The sequence below is a fragment of the Anthonomus grandis genome, chromosome 3 (genome assembly GCF_022605725.1).
Source record: "Anthonomus grandis grandis chromosome 3, icAntGran1.3, whole genome shotgun sequence".
Lineage (NCBI taxonomy): Eukaryota > Metazoa > Arthropoda > Insecta > Coleoptera > Curculionidae > Anthonomus > Anthonomus grandis.
This window is the reverse complement of record NC_065548.1, coordinates 559,602-587,203: the sequence shown is the minus strand read 5'-3', so window position 1 is coordinate 587,203 and position 27,602 is coordinate 559,602. Positions and strand designations below refer to the sequence as shown.

Here is a 27,602-nt window from a genome sequence, read left to right as displayed (position 1 = left end):
TCAAACGTCTGTACTCACCCGAATTAGCCTAAGAAAATCTTTAATATTAATTAATTGATATTATTTAAATCAATGAGACAACAATAATTTTATAATAATAATAATAATAATAATTAGAAGGCGCAACCAAACACCTGATGCTCTAAAATTTAAATGGGAGGCGATAAATATAAGCGGGGAAAACGGATGCGAAATGCGAATATCGTTGCAGAAGGGTCTCGCGGGTTAATAAATAGGCGAACGTCGGACGAGCCCTAAATCACCCCTAAAAGTAGATGTTTATGTTAAGGATTATCCGGGAATTTATTGATATTAGCCTGGAAGCTGGGACGTACACAGTTTCCGTGTGAGGCTGTTAATTGCCACGTGGGACACCTGCGGTCCTGCAAACCTTCGCTTTTGTTTTATTTATTTATTTCTCTTCTAAATTACAAAAAATATGAAACATTTTACAAGAGAAGAAAAACCTAATAGTACCTACGTACAAAGTATAGGTAGGTACAATTAATAAAACAATCCAACTGATACCGAGTACTGGTTACCAAGTTTGAATTATTTCCATAATTGGTTCGTTGGGATGAAGGTGACTGACGAGTATATAGTAAACTATAAGAAACATGCAGATTAATCTGAACAGCAAAATCTAATAATACCATGATGGGGCGAAAAAATTCTCTGAAAACTCATTTATCAAAAGACATTCCCCATTTATTCATTATGAAATGTAATTGCCATTCATTAGCACTATGTGCTTCTTATGCGTTTGAGAAGTTACCCAATGCATTAGAAAGGTTTGTTAGAAATACTCTTATTTTCAGCATAGTTTTAAAGAGAGTTCTTGAGCAATATGAAGAATTAAAGCTTTACTTTAGAAGTGAGGTATTTGAGGCATCATCCCTTGGTGCTACAAAAATTAATGATATGCTAAACGATCCCACCACTAAATATTACTTACAGTTTGCCAATTTTTAATGATTTAAACTTTGAGTTTCAATCAGAAAATCCTAAAATTTATTTTTTCTACTCAAAAATCAGTGCTGCCTATGAAATGTTACTGAGCTATTATTTCAGACCTGAATATTTAAAAAACACTGATATAATACAAATCCAATATCGGAATCCTGCATACTATCTCCCTCTCGAAAAAAGTGTATATGGGACCCAAAATAGCAGTAGCATTTGAGCAAAATATATTAACGGAGCAACAAAAAAAATCTTCCAGATTAAAGTGTTTAGAGTTTATTACTAAGTTGCACACAGACATTAAAGCAAGCATTTTTTTGTTTAAATCTAGTAATACATCTTTAAAAATAAAGTTTTTAAATTTATGGTGATTTTTTTTAAAATCTGGTGATTTTTCATTTTTTTTCTGGTGAATTTTATTTTTTTCACCTGGCAACATTGAATTCCTTGGCCGTAAATCGGTTAATAAATCGCACGTACACGTATCCACTGTGAGAGAGCTTTTTTTAAAGTTTGACATCCACCGGTGATATGCTGAATTGACTCCATACATCCATCATACTACCATCATCAGTCACTTTATACCGTTGGGTCACCTACGACAAAAAATTTTATTTAATTAAAATTTTATTATTATTATTTCATATTAGTTCGAAAAAAAAGTAAATTTCCGTTAATTGAACCTTTTCACCTATCAGGAGTGAAACAACAGGGACGAAAAGAGGGTGTACGAGGGAGCGGCAAAAACTAATTTAAACCTGCGAACGAAAGGGCGGACGACGGAGGGGGGTTAGAGGGCGTCCGTTGATGAGAAACGTCAACGGCACGTGTTTGCCTCGCGGAAATTCCGACTTTATATTTGAATTATATTAAATAGCGGCTGCTGCTGCTGCTACTGCTGCTTCCAGAACACCTGTTCCACGCAGGAAATAGGAGCCCTTTATATGGAATAATTCGCTGCCGGTGCCGCCTTCACTCGACGACTTTTTCAAAATAATAATTTCCGAAAATAATCGGGAAAACATTATTTTATTATTACGTCGCCTTCGGGACTTATATAATTGGGAAAAGTTGATGGGAAATTGGCCTTGTTGTCAGAAGAAAGCCCATGTTAAATCTATGAGCGATGGACGATTATAATAAAGTGAAATTGTACGACTCCTTAGAGGAAAATTACGCGAGAAAAATACAATTTAATAATGATTTATATTGTATATGAATAGTGTCACAGAAAGTCTTAAGTTTCAAAAAGCAAATAGTCATAACTTTTGACACGTTTATGCATTTATCTGAAATCCATTTATGGTAATGAAATAAGAAAACTTGTACAATTATTGTTCAATTAAATTGATTGGACACCTATTTAAAAAATATACAAAAAAGTGAGAAAATTTTTTTTTTGTAAAAAAATGATGTTTTTCCATTGTTGATCAACATGTTTATAACTGAAAAACTAAGAAAGTTACACTTTTGAAAATTTGTACAATTATTGCTCGGTTAAATTGATTTTTTTAAATAAGAAGGAACATTGTTTCTTGAAACAATTACTTTCGTTGGAAAAAAAATCTTATCAAGTACTGTAACACTTGCTAAATCCCTATCCAGGACGAATTTAACGGAGTTTACGGAGATTAAATGTATTTCGAATTCTCTTCATCATTTTCCAACGATCTTAAATAAACTAAAACGCAGTGAAAAGCGCCCAATCAACCAACCATATCGCCCCCCCCCCCCCCTCCGGAATATAAAATTTAAATAAACAACCCGCGAGGGGGGCCCTCCCCCGTGTTTATCTTCCGGGTGCGGAGCGCGATTCCCGGTGGGAATCGTCCAGTTGCATCCACAATCGTTTCCCGGATCGTGCCGGATGCGCCGACCGGAGGATTCCGGTTCGGGCACGTTCCCCAATTACGTTTTTCTCGTTCCTCCTCCCTATAACCCCGCACGGTAATACCCCAAGGGATACACTGGGAATTGTTGATATTTTTAAAGGGTAAAACGTTGGATGTGTCGTATATATAAACCCTAAGGAAAGATGGATGATGTCCCGGAACCGGATCAGTTGATACTTTCCCACGGGAATTACGGCAACCGATCCTCCATGGGAGGATTTCCTGTTTTATCGGGAACGAAACATGCTGCTCCGGGTGCTGGTTTTGGGGTTTTTGCACGGTCGGGATAGTAATAATCCCTCTTCTTTTCTTTTTTTTTGTTCCATAACTTGTCAATTTTGATAATCCGGTCTGCTTAGGAAATTTTTGTTTGCCTAGCAACACCTTTGAGCATTCCTTCCCATTTAATCAGTGCTGGATCCAGGGAATTTTATTCACCATCTTTGGGACGAATATTTATAAATTAAACACTTAAACTCCCGATGGTTTAATTGATGATCTTGGCTTAGTAGAAATTAAGTGTCATTTTTCCGCTAGAGACCTAACACCCGACGAAGAGATAAGGCAAAGAAAAATAACTTTTTGTCTTAAAACCGGCGATATTAATGAGAAACACAAATGGTACTACCGAATACAGGGGCAGTTACGTATTACCAATAGATCGTACTGTGTTTTTGCTCTATGGACTCCGCACGACATTTCTTTGCTAAATTTATTGTTTGTTGTCAGAGTTAGTGGACTCTAAAAGAACCCGAAATTTGCCCATAAAAGACCCTGACTATACAGTTACAGCCATTCACAATAGATAAAAAATGTTTCATTTAAAATATACAGTTTGGTAGTAATTATAATTTTTATTTTGCTGATTATTATTACTTTCTCGGTTCTATCTCCTTTTTATTATATAGTACTTTCATTTCAAAACGATCCACCCTTAATAACTGTCTTCAAAAAAAAAAAAAAAAAAAAAAACTACGTCAAATTAGATATACAGGGGAACGTTTAATTATGCATTTATTGAAGTTCTGTCAATCACCTCCTCACCTCCAGCTAACCTCACTTTAATATGTCAAATGGGAACCCCCATCGTGTTATACATCGTAGTAAGCAGCGTAAAATTCTCTATTCAACGGTACCAAAAAAAATGAAATCGGTAAACGTGTAAGCAAATAGTTAGCGAAAATGTCTAGAACTAATGAATATTTTATTTACGCCAAACTTTGTTATGTCAAATGGCTACCCCATGGTGTGATACATTATTTTAAAGGGCATTCATTATGCTATTAATGGTTGTAAAAAAAAAATTAAATTGATTGACCAAGAAGCAATTAAAGTGTAAATCGGTAGGGTAATAAAACAAATTTAATTAGTTTAACAAATTTATTTTATTAAATGTTCAAAATGCGCGCCGTTATTAGCAAGACAATAAAAGAGCCTATTTTCAAACTCCTTACGAACATTGGCAAGGGTCTGCCCGCTAATTTCTCTGCATTCTTGAAATATTCTATTTTTTAAATTCTCAATACTCTCAGGTGGGGTTTTATAAGCTTTGCTTCTTAAGTAGCTCCAAAGAAAAAAGTCTAGTGGGGTTAGGTCCGGAGACCGCGCAGGCCATTCGATGCACCACGTCTGCCAATCCACTTTTCTCGAAAATTTTCATCAAGCCACTTTCGAACTACCAAAGTGTAATGCGCGGGAGCTCCATCCTAACTCCATTTTAATTTCTAAATTGCTTGTATTTTTTTTTGATGATCTATTATAAAAAATGTAAGAATTTTAAAATGATGTAGGTACCACACTAAAAGTATTCATTTAAAATACCAAAGTTTGGCGTAAATAAAATATTCATTATTTCTAGACATTTTCGCTAACTATTTTCTTACACATTTACCGATTTCATTTTTTTGGTACCGTTGAATAGAGAATTTTACGCTGCTTACTATGATGTACCACACGATGGGGGTTCCCATTTGACATATTAAAGTGAGGTTAGCTGGAGGTGAGGAGGTGATTGACAGAACTTCAGTAAATGCATAATTAAACGTCCCCCTGTATTTCTAATTTGACGTGTTTTTTTTTTTAAGAAAGTTATTAAGGGTGGATCGTTTTGAAATGAAAGCACTGTATAAGTATACAAAATATTTTGTAATTTCGAAATATGCAGCGGCAATCTCAATTAATATTCAGATTTAGGCTTAAGAATTATTTTTAGAACCTATTTTTTGTAAAAAAAGCAAAAAAAGCAAGGTTTTCTCTTCGGCTGTTTATAAGGAAAAAAAGGGCGTCACAAGCATTCTCCTCCTCCCCCTCTCCCTTTTTCCCTTATAATCAACCGGATTTCTTTTTTTTTTCGCTATTATTCGGTGAAACAACAGATCAGGCCACAGGCATTCCTCCTCACCCCCCCAAAAAACAAAACTAAAATAATAATTAATCTGTCAAAATCACGCACGTAACATCATAATGCGAAAATCGCGCAAAGCGTTTTCCCTGTCAGGAACAAACGTTGCGGTGTAGAGAGAAATACGGGGTGAAGGGAGGCGGGAGGTTAAAGGGCGGCCGATACGGGTGGGGTCGGGGGGAGGCTTGAACATGCCCCCCTTGCACTTGATGGGTAAATTTAAAAGTTTGTGTGTGTGTCGGAGATGGTTTTTTCGGTACACGGGGTTGGTGGGTTTTTCTTTTTTTTTCCGTTTTTGTGTTTTGTTTTCGTTCGTCAGTTGTTTTCGAGAGGCCCTTTTGTTTTTGACCTATTGAAACGCTTATCGTATCACGACCGATTTGCATGCGAACATTTTTATTTTTCAATTTTTGTCCCTTTTGCGGGAAAATAATGTTTAAAATCAGTTGTTTTTCCATGAACCGGGAAGATCTCCGAAATTTTTAGCATAGGATAGTAATACTTACAATGTTGAAAAAATCTCAGAAAAAAAATTAAGAAATGTAAAAAAAATCCTTGGCAATGTTAAAACCTTTAAGAAATTCTATGAGAAAATCAAATAGAAACTTGAAAATTCCAAAAACCTACAATACAGCAAAATTTTTTTTTATTTTATTTTAAATTTAGTTACGCCTTAAAATTTAACTTTTTTTAAACAAAAGGTCCATATCTGAAATTTCCATGCACCCATTGCCCCAACCAAAACTGATACTCCAGAAAGTTTCACCAAAATATTTAATAACAAGTAGACGCTTCACATCTACTTTAGTCCGTGGGGACCAGTAGAAATTTTTAAAATTTTTGTTAGTACTAAAAAAAAAATCTCCACAATTATCCAAGGAGTGCCCTAAACACGCAGTGGGAAAGAGACCCTTCCGTATCCTCATATCTCTCGTATCCTCTTAAATAAACCCCTTTATTTAAGAAATAATTATTGACTTTTAACAAAATTTTTAAAATATTGAGGTGCTAAGAGATCATTTTTTCATTTCATTCATTTATACTTATTTCTTTCTATATGTATCACTTACTGATTTATTTGATACTACATATACAATAGAATAAGACAAGTCAGGAGAAAGAACCTGATAATCCTAATTAACTTATTTAAAAAAGTAAAACCTTTATCAAAAAAAAACCTAATTACACACATCTAAAACTTAGAAACTATAATAACCACAAAAGTACCAACAAACAGTACAAAGTACAGACACTGACTAGACAGGAGTGACTTTTCGTTGATATCATAGACAACAGAACTTAATAAGACGTTTTAGTCTATTTTTAAATATGTTGAAGTTATCTATTTGTTTTAACGAAGCAGGGAGTTGATTAAATAAGCTAATTCCATCATAAAAGGGAGTCTTTTTAAAATAAACAAAGTTAAATTTTGGCAAATAAAGAGCATCCTTACATCTAACATTATTTTTATTAAAATCACTTACGTTTTATATTTGCATATCCTGATCAGCAAGTCCCTACTGCTAAAACAATTTATAATATCTGGCATAAGTTTGAGTAGTCGGGATGTGTAAATCGGTGTGCAAAATGTTCTAGTGGCGATCAGGAACCTCGTCGAACACCTGACGCTAGGATTGAAAAGGAGGCCAAGGTGTGTGCTTTTGTGGAAGTAAGTGAAAAATATTGAGTTTTATTGTCACGTGACTATTAAAACTTTTTTCCTATAGGTCCGATTTGATTGAAATTTGGTATTATTTCCTAAATAAACCCCAAATACAAAATTGCAATCAAATCGGACCTATAGGAAAAAAGTTTTAATAGTCACGTGACATTAAAACTCAATATTTTAAAAATTTGTTAAAAATCAATAATTCCGATTTGATTGCAATTTTGTATTTAGGGTTTATTTAGAAAATAATACCAAATTTCAATCAAATCGGACCTATAGGAAAAAAATGTTGGTGACGTGACCCTAAAACTTAATATTTAAAAAAATTTATAATTATACCCTAAACTAAACCCAAATACCAAATTTCATTCAAATCGTGCAAGTAACAAAAAAGTAAAAAGAAAAAAAAATTCCACATAAAATAATAATACATATTAAATCCCGATTAGATTTTTTTTTTATCATTAGGACCCACTGTGTTGTAATTTTTGTCTGGCAAAATACCTTGTATAGACCACTGTGTCGCATGAATATTATAATAATACACGGAAAATGCTAAAACGTCAAAACGTTGCCGAATTATCACGGCTAAAAGAAGACGATTTGGTAAAAGATATGCCTATATTTAGATTCTCCAGAGTCTCTTGAATAATTCCATACCAATTTCAGGAAGTTCTGACCTATTTTAAGCATTTTATCAATGAAATTACGAAGCAAGTCCGAGCCAATTCATCCAGGTTGATGCCATGTTGTCAAAACCGCCGTAAAAGTCGGCATTAATATCGCGCGTAGACGTCAAAATCAACCATTTCCAGACGATGTTTTAGGGTATAAAAAAAGGTTTTTAACATATGATTTGTACATGGAAAAATAGTATAAAGCCTTAGGAACAGATTAACATCAATTCTGGACCGATTCCAATTGATTTTAGTAGTTAAATTTCGATTATAAAAAGGGTCTTTTCTCGGCGGAAATCGCCGTTTTCGTTGCCATGGAGACGCGACCATAGGCTTGTTGACACGGACCTTGTCCCTATACTTTTACATTGGGTGCTGGACCGCTTACTATATTGTACCATGCGTTGGCTCCTGTGGTGTCGACGGTATGACTGGTTGATTGGAACGGCTTTTTTTTTTGGGTTTTTCTTAAATAACAGCGCGTTGCGGAAAAACGGTAACATTTGAAGAAAAATGGTTTTTACTGGATTATAGCTAGATAGTGTCCGGTGGTTTCAGAAAAAAAATGGTTTTCGCAGGTGTCATAGGTATGCCAGTATTAAGCGTCAAAGTTAAAAAAAGGTGTAGAGTAAAAGCTACTCTACGTAGAAAGTTGTAGACTATGTCGCGAAATAGGCTTTAAAAAGTTCTTAAAACGCTGAAAGTTTGAAGTTTCTAGGTGCCGCCAAAAAAGAGTTTTTAAGAAAAATAGAAAAAATCGGTTAAAAAAAGGCTCAAAACGGAGTTCACATTTCTTAACACAGCTCACCCTGTATAATACCTAGCTTCATGAGTAATACCTTTATTTAATCCTAAAGGATTAGGCTTTCAAACAGTGTAAACAATAAAAATCAAAAAAAAAATTAAGAAGTAAAAAAAAATTTAAGTTTAAAAAAAAAAAGAAATTTAAGTTTGAACTCGTTTATCTCAGAAGCAGTTGCTTTTTGAAAAAAATAATTTTGATAAAAAAGAAAGCTACATTTACGTAGAAAAGCGCTGTTTTGTCTGCGTTATCGGGAACATTTTTGTTTAGGCCCCACAACCGGTTAAGTCCGCGACGTACCGCGTAAAAAGTTCAAATTTCATTCACAGAAAAATCCCACTTCCAAAGGGTTTATCTCAAAAAGCGCTTTTTTTGCACTGCTTCCCGTGGAGAGCTTTGACGTCAATGAGTTTCAGAAAATTCGGCTCAGTCAATTTTCCCCCGCCGATCAAAGACCCTGTTTGCACGAAAAAAGCGGTTTTTTGCCAGGCCCAAAAAAAATCTACACCATCACGTAGCCCCAACCTTCCCACATACAAGGGTGAAAACCAGGAAAAAAATTCGCCATAGAAGCAAAGTTATTAACGTTTATGTGACGCAGGGTCCTGAAAATCCCTCAAATATTATGTTCTTACAATACAATAAAATACGCGAAGCGTATTGGAATAATAATAATGCATTTATTTAGCATAATGCTCCAAGAACACAATATAAATCGTATAATGTAATAGCATGCATGAAGATCTAAAATATTTAATTATGAGATAAAATATGGAATAATAGAGCAAATATTATAATAACAATAATGTATCCTTGACTATCAAATCTACACAATATAATTAAATAGTTAAATCGTTCTGCTCCACTTTCTTTGCGATATATCAACATTCGATGGTAAAATATAGTATAATAATATATATTATAAAGTAAGGAGGGCACTAAATCATAAACATTCTTTCTTCTAATTTCTTTAATTTTTTCTAGAGGTTATGAAGGGGTGGCAACTATCTTAACTTATGTTAGTGTATACCTAAAAATGTCCCAAAAATTTCTAATATAAGTAAACTCCTGAACTCCGATTTCCATAAAAATAGGAGGGCACCAAGTAATACAAAATCTAGAAAAAAACTGGATTCCATTCAAATTTTATTTTTATTTATGTGATAGAATTTAAATGTATGTATATTTAAAAGTATCGAAAGATATCGAAGGAACAGGACGAAACAATCCGGAGGTAAAATACCCTCTCACTCGGATCTCCGGGGGAGGGTGCCTGATCGAACGAATTATCAGAAAGACAACCACAAACGTAAAACCAAAAACTTATCCTTAGCTACCTGGAACACCCGCACCTTGCACGACTCGGACACTGCTACTCATGCACAACGAAGAATGACAGTTATAGCAGATCAACTAAACCGCCTTAATGTGGACATAGCCGCCCTTTCTGAGACCCATCTACTCGGTGAAGGTTCTTTAACCGAACAGAACTATACCTTTTTCTGGAGAGGTTATCCAGAGGATGGTAGAAGGCTGCACGGAGTAGGCTTCGCGATAAAGAACGATATAGTCAAATCACTCTAACAACTACCTTATGGCATCTCCGAAAGACTTATGCTGCTCAAATACCAAGTGGCTAATGGTAATTATGTTACCATCATATCGGCTTATGCACCAACACTGGACGCAGACCTTGAAATAAAGGAAGTATTTTATGAAGAACTCAACAACATCTTAGAAAGAATACCAAGGAAAGAACATGTTATTCTCTTGGGAGATTTCAATGCCAGGGTTGGTAAAGCAGCTGATATATGGCCAAAGGTTATCGGTGCCCACGGAATCGGAAAAGCAAATTCAAACGGAGAGTTGCTATTGGAACTGTGCACAGAACATGACTTAGCCATAACAAATACCTTCTTTCAAATGGATGATAAATTCAAAGGTACTTGGTGTCACCCTCGATCGGGACACTGGCTTATGCTGGACTACATAATAGTACGCCAGAAAAATCTGAACGAAGTGCAAATTACTAAAGCCAGAGTTGACGTAGAGTGCTGGACGGATCACCGCCTGGTCCTGGCTAACTTAAAAATCAACTTAAAACCAAGGTATAGGCGTGGCAACTGTAAGAAAGTCAACAAAAAGCTTTGCCTAGAAAAACTCAAGGATACAGCAGTAGCTTCGCATTTTCGTAGCGAAATTAGGGAAAATCTTGATGCCGATAATTTCCCACAAGATCTAGAAGAACACTGGGCTTTAGTTAAACAAAATCTAATGGACACTAGCAGCTCAATTCTGGGAACCATGCCGCGCAATCATCAGCCAGACTGGTTCAAAGAGAATGAACTCCTGATAAAACCTCCATAAGATATCAGAAATTATTAAAATGAAATAACTAATATTAAACTTTAAAAATATTATTTGTTCTCAGGTACGCTTGTTTTTTAAGATTAAATTTATTTTTTAATGCATAAAAAAGATAAAAATTAGTACTATTACGTAATTTCTTACAGATGGTGTTCATTTCCGTAGATTTTGAAAAATATCCGGCCTGACGCAAATAGTAGGCCGGTCACTCGGAGCGGTAACTTTATGCCTGGTATTTTATGGATAACTTCATACAAATTCATTTATAGAGAATAAACAAGAATGGCCCTGATGTGATGAACACAAGACGAGTCCGGGTTCGGCGGTTTCCCGTCAAAGAGCCGAAAAGTTGATAATTAATCCTTCCGGTGTATAATGGCACCCGGAAGTTGAAAAAGTCAAAACAAAAGACGGGCAAAAGGCGCGTTTCCTTTGTTTCCTTCCCGGAGCAATAATTAAAACAAAACTTCGGATCGGGGGCCAGATGGCGCTGAGCGCCGCGATTGTTTTTTGTGATGGATCGTCTCGTGTCTGGTTTTGTGTGCAGTTTTCCTTCTGTTTTTCCGGGTTTCCCCCGTCCCCTCGACCCCCTCCGTTACCCGAAAAGGTGAATTTATAACTTACCGCCTTTGCAGCGGTGATTTCTATATTGGCCCCGCCGTGGAAATTTATCGGGAAAACTTCATTAATAATAAACCAGATTTATCCAGAAGGAGGTGAAAGGTTTTCGTTTTTTTATTTTAAATTTGTGAGGAGAAACAAAAAATTAGAGAATGCTAAAAAAAAAGAGTTAAAACCCCTTAAGCCCGCGACATTCGAATAAAAATAATATAAAATGGAAAAACGTTTCATTCTTTCATATAAGACGTTGAGGAATAAAAAGGGAGTCGAAGAAAGTCGAAAATTGCCGACATGGCAGGAAATAACAGTAAAAGCGAATTGTCCATAAACCGTTTGCATATTTCCCGGTCCGGTTGCAGCAGCAGCCTCCCTCCCGGAAGAATCATGAAAGTTTAATCCGGAGGGGCGACAATATTCATGTGTGACGTAAGCACTTTCGGGAATCCCAGATGGCCGTAATGAGCCGCCGAATGCCAACACTTTTTATCGTTATTACAGACATATTTTTTTATTCTTTCTTTTTTTAACATAATTTATAAAAAGTTTCTTATTTTTGTCCGATTTTATATGGTTTTTGAGTGAGATTATTTGGCTTTAAAAGTGAACGGGGGTAACGACTTCGGAATCATACTGTTAACGGTTTAAGGAAATAACATATTTAATTATATATTTTTTTCTCATCTACCTGTACATTTTTCAAAAAACCCTGAAATAGGTGTCCAATCAATTTAAGCAAACAATAACTGTACAAATTTTCAAATTTGTAGCTTTGATAGTTTTCGAGTTATGGACATGTTAATGAAATTTTTGGCGAGAAAAATCAATTTTATTACAAAAAAAATTATTTTTCAATTTCTTGTAAATTTTTAAAAAAAACCACAAATAGGTGTCCAATCAATTTAAACAAACAATAACTGTACAAATTTTCAAATGTGTAGCTTTCATGGTTTTCGAGTTATGGACATGTTGATGAAATTTTTGGCGAGAAAAATCCATTTTATCACAAAATTTTATTTTTTTTTCAATTTCTTGTATATTTTTTAAGAAACTCTCAAATAGGTGTCTAATCAATATAAACAAACAATAACTGTACAAATTTTCAAATGTGTAGCTTTCATGGTTTTCGAGTTATGGACATGTTGATGAAATTTTTGGCGAGAAAAATCCATTTTATCACAAAATTTTATTTTTTTTTCAATTTCTTGTATATTTTTTAAGAAACTCTCAAATAGGTGTCTAATCAATATAAACAAACAATAACTGTACAAATTTTCAAATGTGTAGCTTTCATGGTTTTCGAGTTATGGACATGTTGATGAAATTTTTGGCGTGAAAAATCCATTTTATCACAAAAAAATTTATTTTTCAATTTCTTGTATATTTTTTAAAAAACCCTCAAATAGGTGTCTAATCAATTTAAACAAACAATAACTGTACAAATTTTCAAATGTGTAGCTTTCATGGTTTTCGAATTATGGACATGTTGATGAAATTTTTGGCGAGAAAAATCCATTTTATCACAAATTTTTTTTTTTTTTCAATTTCTTGTATATTTTTTAAGAAACCCTCAAATAGGTGTCTAATCAATATAAACAAACAATAACTGTACAAATTTTCAAATGTGTAGCTTTCATGGTTTTCGAGTTATGGACATGTTGATGAAATTTTTGGCGAGAAAAATCCATTTTATCACAAAAAAATTTATTTTTCAATTTCGTGTATATTTTTTAAAAAACCCTCAAATATGTGTCTAATCAATTTAAACAAACAATAATTGTACAAATTTTCAAATGTGTAGCTTTGATAGTTTTCGAGTTATGGACATGTTGATGAAATTTTTGGCGAGAAAAATCCATTTTATCACAAATTTTTTTTTTTTTTCAATTTCTTGTATATTTTTTAAGAAACCCTCAAATAGGTGTCTAATCAATTTAAACAGACAATAATTGTACAAATTTTCAAATGTGTAGCTTTGATAGTTTTCGAGTTACGGACATTTTGATGAAATTTTTGGCGAGAAAAATCCATTTTATCACAAAAAATTTTTTTTTTCAATTTCTTGTACATTTTTTAAAAAACCCTCAAATAGGTGTCTAATCAATTTAAACAAACAATAATTGTACAAATTTTCAAATGTGTAGCTTTGATAGTTTTCGAATTATGGACATGTTGATAACATTTTTGAGGAAAAAAATCAATTTTATCACAAAAAAAAAATTTCTTAATTTTTTGTACTTTTTTTAAAAACTCAGAAGTAGGTGTCTAATTAATTTAAACGAGCAACAATTATGCAAACTTTCAAAAGTGAAACTTTATTAATTTTTGATAAATTTGTTTTCCCACCTCATACAATAATTTCTGATTTTACCTAACTAATCTAACTTAAAAAAAAAAAACTAAAAAATTCCAAATAGTTGCACCGAAATCACATCCAGATCCAGTAAACACTCCTAATTGCCTTTTATCCGCAATAATTAACCTCTCAAACGCCTCATTTTTCCCCGATCATCGTAATGACGAAAAGCAATTAACCTTATGTAATGGAAATCCGTGGAAAGCCTTAAAACTGTTTTCGGAAATTTAGGACAAAAAGCTGCAGTTGACACCAATCGGCGTCTGGATCGAAACGGGAGCCCCCGTATCCATCGGGAACAGCCGGGGCCGCCCCTACGACCCTCCCGATTTATTTTAGGTCGCACCGGGATAGTACACTCAATCAGGTTTCTTCTTTTTCTTTAGTGGTTAGGGGTTGTTACGGCTTTAGCTAAACCGTAAGTCGTACAGAAAAATTAATAAGACAAAAAATGAAGATCATTAAATTTGCAACAATTCACTTTTTAGAGGTGAAACTGTATAACCAACAGGAGCATAGTTAAAGGGTTTTTCTTTTTAAATTTGTCAATATTGACAAGGGCAGTTTTGGTTAATTGTCCTGCTGCATCCTGCGGAGGGACACGAGGCCTGGATGCGCCCTCTCGGTCCTTTGAATCCCCGATTGTCAGATTCAGGGAGGCCGAGAGTGTCTATGATAAATCGGCGATTGTTTTCTTGTTTTGGTGCGGACGTAGTACGAGGGAATTTCCGATGTTTTTAGGTTAAACATGGACGTAACTGAAAAACCATTAAAGCTATATTTTTGAAATGTTGGAAAATATTTCAGGATTCTTCAAAAAATTTACATAAAGTTAATAAAAAAAAATATTTTTTTTTCTTAAAAAATCTTATCAGCTTGCCAAGACTTTTAACATTGATACTTAAAATTACAAAAGTTATTCTTTTGAAAATTTGTATAATTATTGCTCGTTTAAATTCATTAGACACCTATTTTAGGGTTTTTTGAAAAATGTACATGAAAGTGAGAAAAAAAATTTTTTTTGTAAAAAATTTTTTTTTTCCAAAAATATTTCATCAACATGTTCATAACTCAAAAACTAACAAAGTTACACTTTTGAAAATTTGTACAATTATTGCTCGTTTAAATTCATTAGATACCTATTTCAGAGTTTTTTGAAAAATGTACATGAAAGTGAGAAAAAAAATTTTTTTTGTAAAAATTTTTTTTTTTTCCAAAAATATTTCATCAACATGTTCATAACTCAAAAACTAACAAAGTTACACTTTTGAAAATTTGTACAATTATTGCTCGTTTAAATTCATTAGACACCTATTTCAGGGTTTTTTGTAAAATGTACATGAAAGTGAGAAAATATTTTTTTTGTAAAAAAATGATTTTTTTTTCAAAAATATTTGATCAACATGTTCATAACTCAAAAACTAACAAAGTTACACTTTTGAAAATTTGTACAATTATTGCTCGTTTAAATTCATTAGATACCTATTTCAGAGTTTTTTGAAAAATGTACATGAAAGTGAGAAAAAAAATTTTTTTTGTAAAAATTTTTTTTTTTTCCAAAAATATTTCATCAACATGTTCATAACTCAAAAACTAACAAAGTTACACTTTTGAAAATTTGTACAATTATTGCTCGTTTAAATTCATTAGACACCTATTTCAGGGTTTTTTGTAAAATGTACATGAAAGTGAGAAAATATTTTTTTTGTAAAAAAATGATTTTTTTTTCAAAAATATTTGATCAACATGTTCATAACTCAAAAACTAACAAAGTTACACTTTTGAAAATTCGTATACAGATTCTCCATTTAAATTGATTAGACACCTATTTCAGGGTTTTTTGAAAAATGTACATGAAAGTGAGAAAATATTTTTTTTGTAAAAAAATGATTTTTTTCCAAAAATATTTGATCAACATGTTCTCAACTCAAAAACTAACAAAGTTGCACTTTTGAAAATTTGTACAATTATTGCTCGTTTAAATTCATTAGACACCTATTTCAGGGTTTTTTGAAAAATGTACATGAAAGTGAGAAAATATTTTTTTTGTAAAAAAATTATTTTTTTCCTAAAATATTTGATCAACATGTTCATAACTCAAAAACTAACAAAGTTACACTTTTGAAAATTCGTATACAGATTCTCCATTTAAATTGATTAGACACCTATTTCAGGGTTTTTTGAAAAATGTACATGAAAGTGAGAAAGTATTTTTTTTTGTAAAAAAATGATTTTTTTCCAAAAATATTTGATCAAAATGTTCATAACTCAAAAACTAACAAAGTTACACTTTTGAAAATTCGTATACAGATTCTCCATTTAAATTGATTAGACACCTATTTCAGGGTTTTTTGAAAAATGTACATGAAAGTGAGAAAGTATTTTTTTTTGTAAAAAAATGATTTTTTTCCAAAAATATTTGATCAAAATGTTCATAACTCAAAAACTAACAAAGTTACACTTTTGAAAATTTGTACAATTATTGCTCGTTTAAATTCATTAGACACCTATTTCAGGGTTTTTTGTAAAATGTACATGAAAGTGAGAAAATATTTTTTTTGTAAAAAAATGATTTTTTTTTCAAAAATATTTGATCAACATGTTCATAACTCAAAAACTAACAAAGTTACACTTTTGAAAATTCGTATACAGATTCTCCATTTAAATTGATTAGACACCTATTTCAGGGTTTTTTGAAAAATGTACATGAAAGTGAGAAAATATTTTTTTTGTAAAAAAATGATTTTTTTCCAAAAATATTTGATCAACATGTTCATAACTCAAAAACTAACAAAGTTGCACTTTTGAAAATTTGTACAATTATTGCTCGTTTAAATTCATTAGACACCTATTTCAGGGTTTTTTGAAAAATGTACATGAAAGTGAGAAAGTATTTTTTTTTGTAAAAAAATGATTTTTTTCCAAAAATATTTGATCAAAATGTTCATAACTCAAAAACTAACAAAGTTACACTTTTGAAAATTCGTATACAGATTCTCCATTTAAATTGATTAGACACCTATTTCAGGGTTTTTTGAAAAATGTACACGAAAGTGAGAAAATATTTTTTTTGTAAAAAAATGATTTTTTTCCAAAAATATTTGATCAACATGTTCATAACTCAAAAACTAAAAAAGTTGCACTTTTGAAAATTCGTACAATTATTGTTCGTTTAAATTCATTAGACACCTATTTCAGGGTTTTTTGAAAAATGTACATGAAAGTGAGAAAATATTTTTTTTGTAAAAAAATGATTTTTTTCCAAAAATATTTGATCAACATGTTCATAACTCAAAAACTAAAAAAGTTGCACTTTTGAAAATTCGTACAATTATTGTTCGTTTAAATTCATTAGACACCTATTTCAGGGTTTTTTGAAAAATGCACATGAAAGTGAGAAAAATTTTTTTTTTTGTAAAAAAATTATTTTTTTCCAAAAATATTTCATCAACATGTTCATAACTCAAAAACTAACAAAGTTGCACTTTTGAAAATTTGTATAATTATTGCTCGTTTAAATTCATTAGACACCTATTTCAGGGTTTTTTGAAAAATGCACATGAAAGTGAGAAAAAAATTTTTTTTTGTAAAAAAATAATTTTTTTCAAAAAATATTTCATCAACATGTTCATAACTCAAAAACTAACAAAGTTACACTTTTGAAAATTTGTACAATTATTGCTCGTTTAAATTCATTAGACACCTATTTCAGGGTTTTTTGAAAAATGTACATGAAAGTGAGAAAAACATTTTTTTTGTAAAAGAATGATTTTTTTCCTAAAATATTTGATCAACATGTTCATAACTCAAAAACTAACAAAGTTATTCTTTTGAAAATTTGTACAATTATTGCTCGTTTAAATTCATTAGACACCTGTTTCAGGGTTTTTTGAAAAATGTACATGAAAGTGAGAAAAACATTTTTTTTATAAAAAAATGATTTTTTTTTCAAAAATATTTGATCAACATGTTCATAACTCAAAAACTAACAAAGTTACACTTTTGAAAATTCGTATACAGATTCTCCATTTAAATTGATTAGACACCTATTACAGGGTTTTTTGAAAAATGTACATGAAAGTGAGAAAAACATTTTTTTTTGTAAAAAAATGATTTTTTTCCTAAAATATTTGATCAACATGTTCATAACTCAAAAACTAACAAAGTTACACTTTTGAAAATTCGTATACAGATTCTCCATTTAAATTGATTAGACACCTATTTCAGGGTTTTTTGAAAAATGTACATGAAAGTGAGAAAAACATTTTTTTTGTAAAAAAATGATTTTTTTCCAAAAATATTTGATCAACATGCTCATAACTCAAAAACTAACAAAGTTACACTTTTGAAAATTCGTATACAGATTCTCCATTTAAATTGATTAGACACCTATTTCAGGGTTTTTTAAAAATTATACAAAAAAACCTCGAAACCTTCAAGAAAAACCCTAAAAAAGACATAAAACTACCCCCGGACCGTTCCGCAGAACAGTGGCGAAAACTGTCACCGACAGAATCCGCGATTGTTTGATCGTCTCTCCCGGACGTCGCGTCACCACCAGACGCACCGCGACGCCCGCCGTCGTTCTTCGAAATTCCCGAACCGACGGCTGCCGTCGACATCCCATTTAACTCTCTTCGCAACTTTTTGTACAACTATTTCCACATAGTATATATGTTCAGTAACCAGTGCGAAAACAGTCATTATCGCACTTAAAGTCTACCAGTGGCGCCATCTAAATCTCACCCTTCAAATTACGGATTAAGGTCACTGGATCTGAAACGGTAAACAATTCAAACAAGAATAATTCTAAGCGCCGTTTTTTATTTGTATATTATCGATGTGCAGGACCCGCATCGACGTGCCGCCCTTTTATTTTATTTATCGGGGCGTAAAATTTTATCATTCGGTCGGTACCAGCAGCCGCGGTTTTCATCAAAAGCGTCGCGACGCCCGGAAAAATCGAGCGTCGCGATGTGCCCCCTGCCCGCATTTTGTTTTATAACTTTAATCTTGCTCGGCATCATATATATATATATATATATATATATATGTATATGCATAAGTACATAAGGGTATAAGAGCGATCAGGATAAATTCGGCAATGAAAATTTCCAGTGCCAAACATCGAAGAACTTCTGGGTAAATTGGGCAAATCACAATATTTTTTAACATTTGATTAATAAAGAAGCAGTTTTCACCAAATTAAAATAAATGCTAATGGTATTCAAATACTGCATATTTTCTACAGATTATGATAATTATGAATATCTTCAAATGCCGTTTGGGCTGAAAAAGCTTTTCTAATTTTAGGGCTTAAAGAATGCCTGAGAGAAAATATAGACTTCAGAGCAGAATATCAATTTCTTAACTAAAAAGTGACATGTTCTTTAAATCTTAGCTTCAGAATGATATACTGGAGGATATGTTGGAGATCATTGATATGAGATGATACGATACTAGATACCTAAAAGGTAAAAAGTACCTGTGAGCAAGTATTTTACTCTAGTTATTGTGAATGTTCAATAAAAATAAAGTAAGTCTACACAAGGCCATTTCAGTTTTATAGCATATAATGCATATTATATCAATATAGCATATTATGTATATTTTATGGAAATATTGCAGGGAGAGCAAACACAATAATATATATGAATTTGTGATTATGTGTTACTGAAAAGTAATTTATTTGTTCCTGTGAATATAAACAGGAATTTGAGACATTCAAATTAATTAGTTATTTGCCCATTTCCAACACGAGCTTTGAGTTTACGAACATCTACAGATCGCCAAGTAATCAAGACCAAATTTTGATGGAGCACAAATCTGAATCAATGTTCCCCACGCATACAATATGCTTCAAATATCATAATTATCGTTTCGATGATCGTTATTATGTGCCAAACGTATGTGCATGTTCTTGTTAATTTTTTCCATGACTTCACTTTCACAGGTTCGGGAAGACCACGTAAGATTCGCGAAAACATTTTAAACGCTTTAGTGAATTTAGGACGACAAAATACGATCCGATCAGCATATTTAGAAATTAGAATTTTTAGAATTAATCATATCAAATACTAAATCTGTGCTTAATTTGCTGGTTTATATCCAGTTCAGTGGTGTAATTGGAGTTAACATTAATGGTCACTTCTAGCATAAAATTTTGCATGTTTTTTAATGTTTAACCTGAAAGATGTCTAGTGAACAAATGAAATGCTATGTTTGTGGTGTCTGTTGTGTGGATCGGGAAGACAAACAGCAATTATTTGGGTGTAAATGTGATATGTGCTGTAAATCAATATGTAGGAATTGCTGCGGTGTGAAAACAACAACTGAAATAAGATCAATTCTGCTTCAAAATCGTGCTACCCTTCTTTGGTGTCCCAAATGCAAAGAATCCATTGTTGGGCAAGTAAATGGGAAAAAAGGTCAAAAGACAACTCATTAATAACCAACAGAGCTCTCGAGGTTGAAATAACATATTTAAAAATGCTTTTAAAGGAGGTGGAGGAGAAGAATGATCTCTTGAAGGTAAATAATGAACTGCTTACTAAAAGGGTTACTTCTTTGAAGCATGAACTGGAGAAGACTGTTGTGAACTGCGGTATTGAGACGAATTCCAATCCCACTGTGTCTAACAGTAGTGTTGATATTGAACAATTTATTGTAGAGCACCATGAACGGGAAGGCAGAAAAAGGAATTTCATGTTATTTAATTGCCCCGAATCAACAAAAGATATTAAGCGGGCAGTCACATCAGTGATCAGGGAGTGTGTGGACTCTAACATTTCTGAAGATGATTTTAGGGTTTACCGAATGGGGAGGCAGGTTGATAATAAAATAAAGGCCGTCAGACTCAAAAAAAGTACTAATTTGAAACACCTGTCTCTAAGTATGGATAAAACACCGAGGCAACAATAGGAGTATCGAAATTTGAAGGCAGAACTTCAGAGGCGTACGGAGACTGGTGAGTCAGGTCTGAGAATTGTCTACTCCAATGGATCCCAGAAGATTGTGTCCTTGGATAACAATCGTAAACAAAAAAACCAATAGCCTTGTCCAACGGGGATATCTCTGCGATTTACCAGAATGTTCGGGGACTTAATAGCAAAACACCCGAATTCTACAAGTCAGTGTCCGGTGGCGATTATCAACTTATATGTGTATCTGAGACTTGGATTCAGGATGGTGTACGGGATCGGGAACTTTTTGAAAATAACTGTTTAGTGTATCGTAAGGACCGAAATCTCGAGGCTCTTGGAGTCAAAAGAGGAGGTGGAGTTCTTGTTACTGTTAGACATGACTTGGCATCTGTCAGGGTTGATTTGAAGGACTTGGAGGTCATACTACCATCTATGGATATTGTGGTTTGCAGGGTGTCTGTAAACAAGACAAGTGTTTATATTTTTGTTATGTATATACCACCAAACTCGCCTTTAGAAAATTACTTGTCTCTCTTTGATTATCTTTCCTCTTTTAGGGCAATTCAGAACCAAAATATTTTGTTGTTGGGGGATTTTAATATGAGGTTTATACAGGATAATGTTTATGATTGTAACACTAAACTTGCTGGCCTAAGGGATCTTATGGCGTTTTTGAATCTCTCTCGATTTAACAATGCCCTTAACTGCAACAATAATTTGTTTGATCTAGTTCTCTCCAACTTCCAGTGTTCTGTGGATAGGGACGACCAACCCCTTGTCACTGAGGATGCATATCACCCTGCTATTAATATCTCGTTAAATCTTGTCAAATTCGAGAGTGTTACAGATTTCCCCTCCAACAATGAGAGTCCTAAGTATAATTTTCGGAGGGCTAATTTTCCCTATCTTTACCAGCTTATCTCTGATGTGGATTGGACTTTTATACACACCCAGTCAGATGTTAATGAGGCAGTTAAAGCCTTTTATGACAAAATCCATGAAATTTTTTGTCTAGCTGTTCCTCGTTTTCGACCCTCTAATAGTAAATACTCATATCCTGTGTGGTACACTCATGAAATTAGGAAATTATTAAAATTAAAGTCTAGGCTACATAGGAGATGGCTTCATACACGGTGCTCTGCTGCTTATGAGGATTTTAGAGCTGCTAGGAGGGTAGTAAAAACAAAAATGGATCTTGCTTATCACGAGTATATATCCAGGACTGAGTCAGCTATTCGGAGTGATCCAAAGCAATTCTGGAGATTCATTCACCTTAAACGAAACAACTCTCGCATTCCAGGTTCTATGAGCTATAAAGATACCACTGTTGTGGGTCCTAAAAGTATTGTAAATGCTTTTTCTGATTTTTTCAGGAGTGTTTATATTGAGTCCTCTATTGCTCAACCCAAAGAATCTGATACATATACACGTTCAGACAACATTTTGGTCCAATCTTTTGTTGAGGCAGATGTAAGAAAAGCTTTACAGAAGTTAAAAAACAAAGAAACTGCGGGTCCTGACCAAATACCTTCATTTCTTTTGCGTGACTGTGCATCGGCCCTGGCCATACCACTCTTACAAATCTTCAACTTATCACTCAAGACCAATACATTTCCGGAAGAGTGGAAAAAGGCAAAAATATGTCCAGTGTTTTTGAGAGTGGCGACCATGGCAGAATAGAGAACTACAGACCGGTGTCAATTCTCTCTAATTTTTCGAAGGCCTTTGAGATATGTGTGCACGATAAATTGTCTCCCCAAATTAAGCACATAATTACAGAAAAGCAGCATGGTTTCTTTCAGAAAAGATCTACTGTCACTAATATGGCTTGTTTCTTGGAAACAGCATATCTAGCTATAAATCAGAAAAGCCAGTTGGATGTGCTGTACACAGACTTCTCGAAGGCTTTTGATCGGCTGGATCACGGTTTGCTGGCACGGCTGGATTTCATCCTTGTCTGGTGGAGTTCTTCATCTCATATCTGACTGGCAGGCTTCAGTATGTTGAATTTAATGGTAAGTAATATGTAGAATTAATAGAAATTAGAAATTTAGAAATCAACGATGGGGGAAATATTTATTTAAATAACGTTTCATATAAAAGGATTGAACTTCATAAATTTATTTGATGATGGTGATCTTTCAATAGCATGTAGCGGTAAGTAATTAATGTAGCTCAATGACTATACGACTAAGAGATGTTTTTAATAGGAGAACACTAATTTTAAACAGTATTCGGGAGGTATGCTGGGAAAAAGATTTTTTTACATCCATGGAAATAAGTTTAGATCCATGAAGGATAATAAGATTTTTCAAGCTGTCGGTTAGATCAACAGAATTCTTTAATTTAGTCGAATAAATACTTTTAAAGTTGGTCACCTCCCTGAGAACGTTATTTAACCAAGAGGAGAGATTATAGCATGGGGAGTTAACAAAGGAAACCACTGGTTTTATGGGAAAATTGTTCTTATGGATTAAGGATCGGAGTTCTAGGATTCATAGGATACAGTTTTTCTTTTTTAATGTTAAAGAAATCGAGAGTTAAGCTACATCTGTCCAATGTTTGCTTAACTTTCGTAAAATACGAATTGGTGGGGTCAATTTTCTCACCTAGTTTAAGGCCCCTTTAGTGTTAATGAATGTTTTTTAAAAGACAGTGCGTCTATATCCAAATTTAACTGGCGCTACGAACACGATAATGGAATTTACCCTTTATCGATGTTTCATCAAGAATCTGAAGACATCGACCAACCTTAAATATGCGGTATTACGCGCAGTACCCCTAGTACTGCGACTCTTTTAGACAAGACTAAGCCAAGAAACTGATACGCCGCCTACCGTGTTGTCAGGAATCTATAGCCGATTCAAGTGCTGCCTTCCCAAACGTCTCATCTGGACCAAAAGAATTCAAGCCACGTATTTATAGGGACTTCTTTAGTTATAAACCTCTACTGTACACTAAAAAAAAATTTAAAATAAGTTATATTATTTTTTAGTACATTCACCTGCACAAAATACCATAAAACTATCAATAAGACTAACATTCTTTAAAATATAGATATCAGCAGTAGACCTTGTAGAAGAATTGTGCTCCAATCTCTCAACTTTGTAATTTGACAAGTATAAATAGTTTAATAAAGGCAGTAACCTCAACACTATGGAAAAGTTACGGGAGGACAAGTCGACACTATTGCGCGATTGTTTTCGAGTAAAATTACCGTCGAACTGAATTTTACAAGAATCCTGGTAATTATTTGTCATCGCCTATGCGTTTGAGATTTTGTAGAGGCCAACATTCCTAAACATTATAACTTTCTCAGAAGTGACCTTTTTACCTAGATAAGTGCTACTCCTGCTTATTTTATCCCTGAAGAACCTCTTAAGACATAAAACTTAAAGATTCTCACAGGCACCTTTAATATTACCATCGGTTATCGTTGCCTTTTTCAATTAATTTTTATGGTCGACAAAAACCAAAAAAAATATAATAAATAAAACAAACTATATAACAAGGTATTCCCATAAGACAATAAAATTTTGAATTTTAAAAGTTGATAATAATCCGGAAATTTCAGTTTGCAAATAGACAGTATCGCGTAGGTACGTTATCTCACCACCACTCCATGGCGGGATGAAAAGCCACGTCATCAATAAAATAATATTCCTGTGGGAACGTGCGAGTTTTGGGGAGGTCGAACTTCGGCCTCTTCATATTGTGATAAACCGGAATGTTGACAGGGTCCACACTGCGCCCCGTTGATAAGAGCCGCTCGCCCGCTGACTGACGCGGGATTTTAAACTTTTCCGTGCCGCCCCCCTCTTACCCTCTCACCGTCCCCCCCAGTGCCGTTTAGGAGCCCTTCCGAGAGAAGGCTTATGTTTGCCTTAAAGGGATTACGAGGAGTTGCTTGTAAGATCATTTTGTGTAAATCGTCGCAGTGTCCCTGGATGGGGTGAGGTTTTATTAAGGGTGATAAATATTGGTATTCTTAATAAATTTCTTATCGTTACGTATCGTTATTGGGCCCAAGTGGGGTAGAAAAACTCGCGAAAAAATTTTTTTCGCATTCAAATTAATATAAATTATTACTTTATAGACCATAAAAATTTTATTAAAGAGTAGTAAATTTTTTTCATTACTAAAACCAACCGTTCCTCATTTTCCAGGCTTATGCAAGGACCGTTGCAAAACCCCGGATTCTCCGGAGGGTGCCAGACAGGCCACCACCCCCCTCTCGCCCTCACAGTCCTCACCGCCATTGAGATGCGCCTCCTCACCGGTGATCAATAGCAACCCGGACAGTGTGACACCGCCTCCTACCAATTTACCTTCGAATACGGTAAGTACAGACCGAATCTGGACCATATAGAAATTGTTCAGATATATTTTGAAGATGTCACTAATGTTAGCAAAAAAACCTGGTTGCCTTTAGCAAGTAATTCATTTACCTTCTATTTACAACATAGCACCTCTTGTTGATTAAAATTTAATTTTCATGAGGAAACTCAACAAGAAATTCATAGTTCGTAGCATTAAACAACCTAAAAAAATAACAGTAAAGACCTTCAATATTTAACGGTCTTCAATAAATGCATACAGCAAGAATTTATTATGTACAGAACAGTTCATATCTTTGGAAGTGGCGAACAAACATCTTCATCAAATTGTAGACCTATTTCCTGTTTTTAAAACAAAAAAATTGAGGCCCTTGAAGGATTAACTTGAAGGGAATGATCTGCTGATAAAAGAGCAATTTGGTTTTAAGAAAAAAAATTCACCAACGGAGCAATAGTCAGCCATTTTTCGAGTATACGAATTTTTTCAGAGGGTGCTTGATCCTCTGTTCGCGTCAAGTCATTTAAAAATTTTTATTCCTGGCGGGAGATCCACCAGAATAATAATTGCTATGACTCTCTCTGAGCAGCTTTTCTGATGAGAAGAAGGACCTGAAGGCTGACAGATCTGCTTCAACTTCAGTTGGACCAATACCATAGGCATCATGGTACCGAAAGTAGAGCCTTCGCAAAGAGTCCACGTCACCAGGAAGTCCCTTTGATGCAAGTGCCAATCGGATGCTGGTGTTGGTATGTCCTTCAAAACACACACTGGAGGTTTGATCATGCAGATAGGCAAGGAATAGCCTAAGAGGTTTTAAGATGCAAGGCCAATAAATAGCAACCATCAGTCGCATCTGAGTCTCTTGATAGCCGCACTATTAATGGAGTCTTATTATCGATGACAAAATCAACCCCTAATAATTCTGTTGCAAGGGATTTAGAGGCAGCAATGGGCTCCCTATCAGAACTAATTTTCAAAGATTGAACCTCTCTGGATATTATAGCAGATGTTGATGGAACTGAGCGATGTGGCAGGTTATGGCTGTCTGGAGAGTGAGTCTTAGACCTAGACTTGAAAGGCTTAGATTTGGGCGAGGTGGTACTATTTATTTGGACTGGCGCTTTAGAGGTTTCCAAACATGAATTTATGAGAGTGCCCGGTGGCCACATACTAATATCCTTCAGCCGCTTTAAATGATTTAAGTTCTGCACACCAATTTTGAAGTCGGAATGTGCAATGTCCTTGGTTTTTAGCATTGGGAAACATCGGATAAAGTCCGTCGTTCCCAGTTTTTCTTTGATGAAGTGTGCAAGCTGATTTCCGGTATACGGAGGTGGGATATTTGATACAACCACGTAATGCCATTCATCTTTGTTCATTGTATTGTCCTTCGGTGACGTCGGAACCTCCGGGTCTGGTTTTTCTGTATGATCAGTCTGGCAGGCTATCGTCCTTTTAGTTACAGGTTGGTAACTTTTATCATTAGATTTTTCTTTAGCTAATTGTTCTATGGTGCGAGCCATTTGTTTAACATCTTTCCTCAGATTCTCTACTTCACTTTTTAACTCTTCATGGGAAGAAACATGGACCTATACCTTTACCGTCTCACCATGGTTGTCCATAAGAATTGATGACAGGTTGAAAATTTCCTGTTTCATATCTCTGAATAAATGGAAAAGAGATTCTTGTCCATTTTCAGAGACAGTATGGAGGCGATGAATGTCATCAATTTTGTCATAGAGATTCTTCCATTTAGAGTCAGTCTTCTTTAGACAGGGTCCCAGAGCATTGACATTTTCTAAAGATATCTGAGAGTTTTGCAGCTGCGAAACTTTATCATGAAGTTATTTTAATGTTGGTGAATCGCAAACACTGCAGAAAAATTTAATATTGTTGTATTTCTGCTGATGAAGGACCTTTGTAGTTACCTTGGACAGATACTATGAATCCAACGACCCTATCCGCAAGGTCGTAGCTCGATTTCGAAAAAAAATCAATTTTTGCTGTGTATTTTCCAGTTCCCACGTATGATGATTATTTCACCAATTAAACACATCTCGTCTGGTGAAGGTCGCTTCATCCGTAAAAAATATTTTTTTAATAAATGTGGGATCCGTGACTGTGATCTTGAAGCAGAAATTGACAAAAACTGAAGCCTGTCTGGTAAATCAGTTGGTAATAAATATTGAACGAGAACTTCAATCCCAGTTCAGTTTATTTTTTCATTGTGTAAATTTTCTTAAATTGCATCCTAAAATTATGTTTGCCTTACTAAAATTTCTTCTTGATCCACAGATATTCCTTTAAGACGATCAGCACAACTATCTATAGTATCCGTATTTATTGTTTTTGACTGTGCAACAGTACGTCCAGATGCAAATATTTCGAAAACGAGTTATTTAATTGAAATAAATCCAGTGTACCTTTTTTTCTTAAAAATCATCATTCTATCAGTTACTTCAATAAAAAATAATAAAATTGTACTAATAAGAAGTTTATGGCATGAAACGGCGTGTGAATATGGTGTTACTACTCCCCTCTACAATTTATTTTAATTTATTTTAAAAGAATAGAATAAAATTAAATTTTTCGTTCC

At 33.9% G+C, this 27,602-nt stretch overlaps 1 protein-coding gene across 1 annotated transcript in view; it reads left to right on the top strand.

Annotated features, from left to right (window-relative positions):
• Positions 1-27,602, top strand: part of LOC126734714 (protein CBFA2T3) — a 72,732-nt gene that overhangs the window by 26,742 nt on the left and 18,388 nt on the right. Inside the window, exon 3 of the mRNA XM_050438433.1 lies at positions 24,835-25,007. Within this exon, the coding sequence (XP_050294390.1) occupies positions 24,835-25,007 (173 nt within the window). The remainder of the gene's footprint in view (positions 1-24,834; positions 25,008-27,602) is intronic.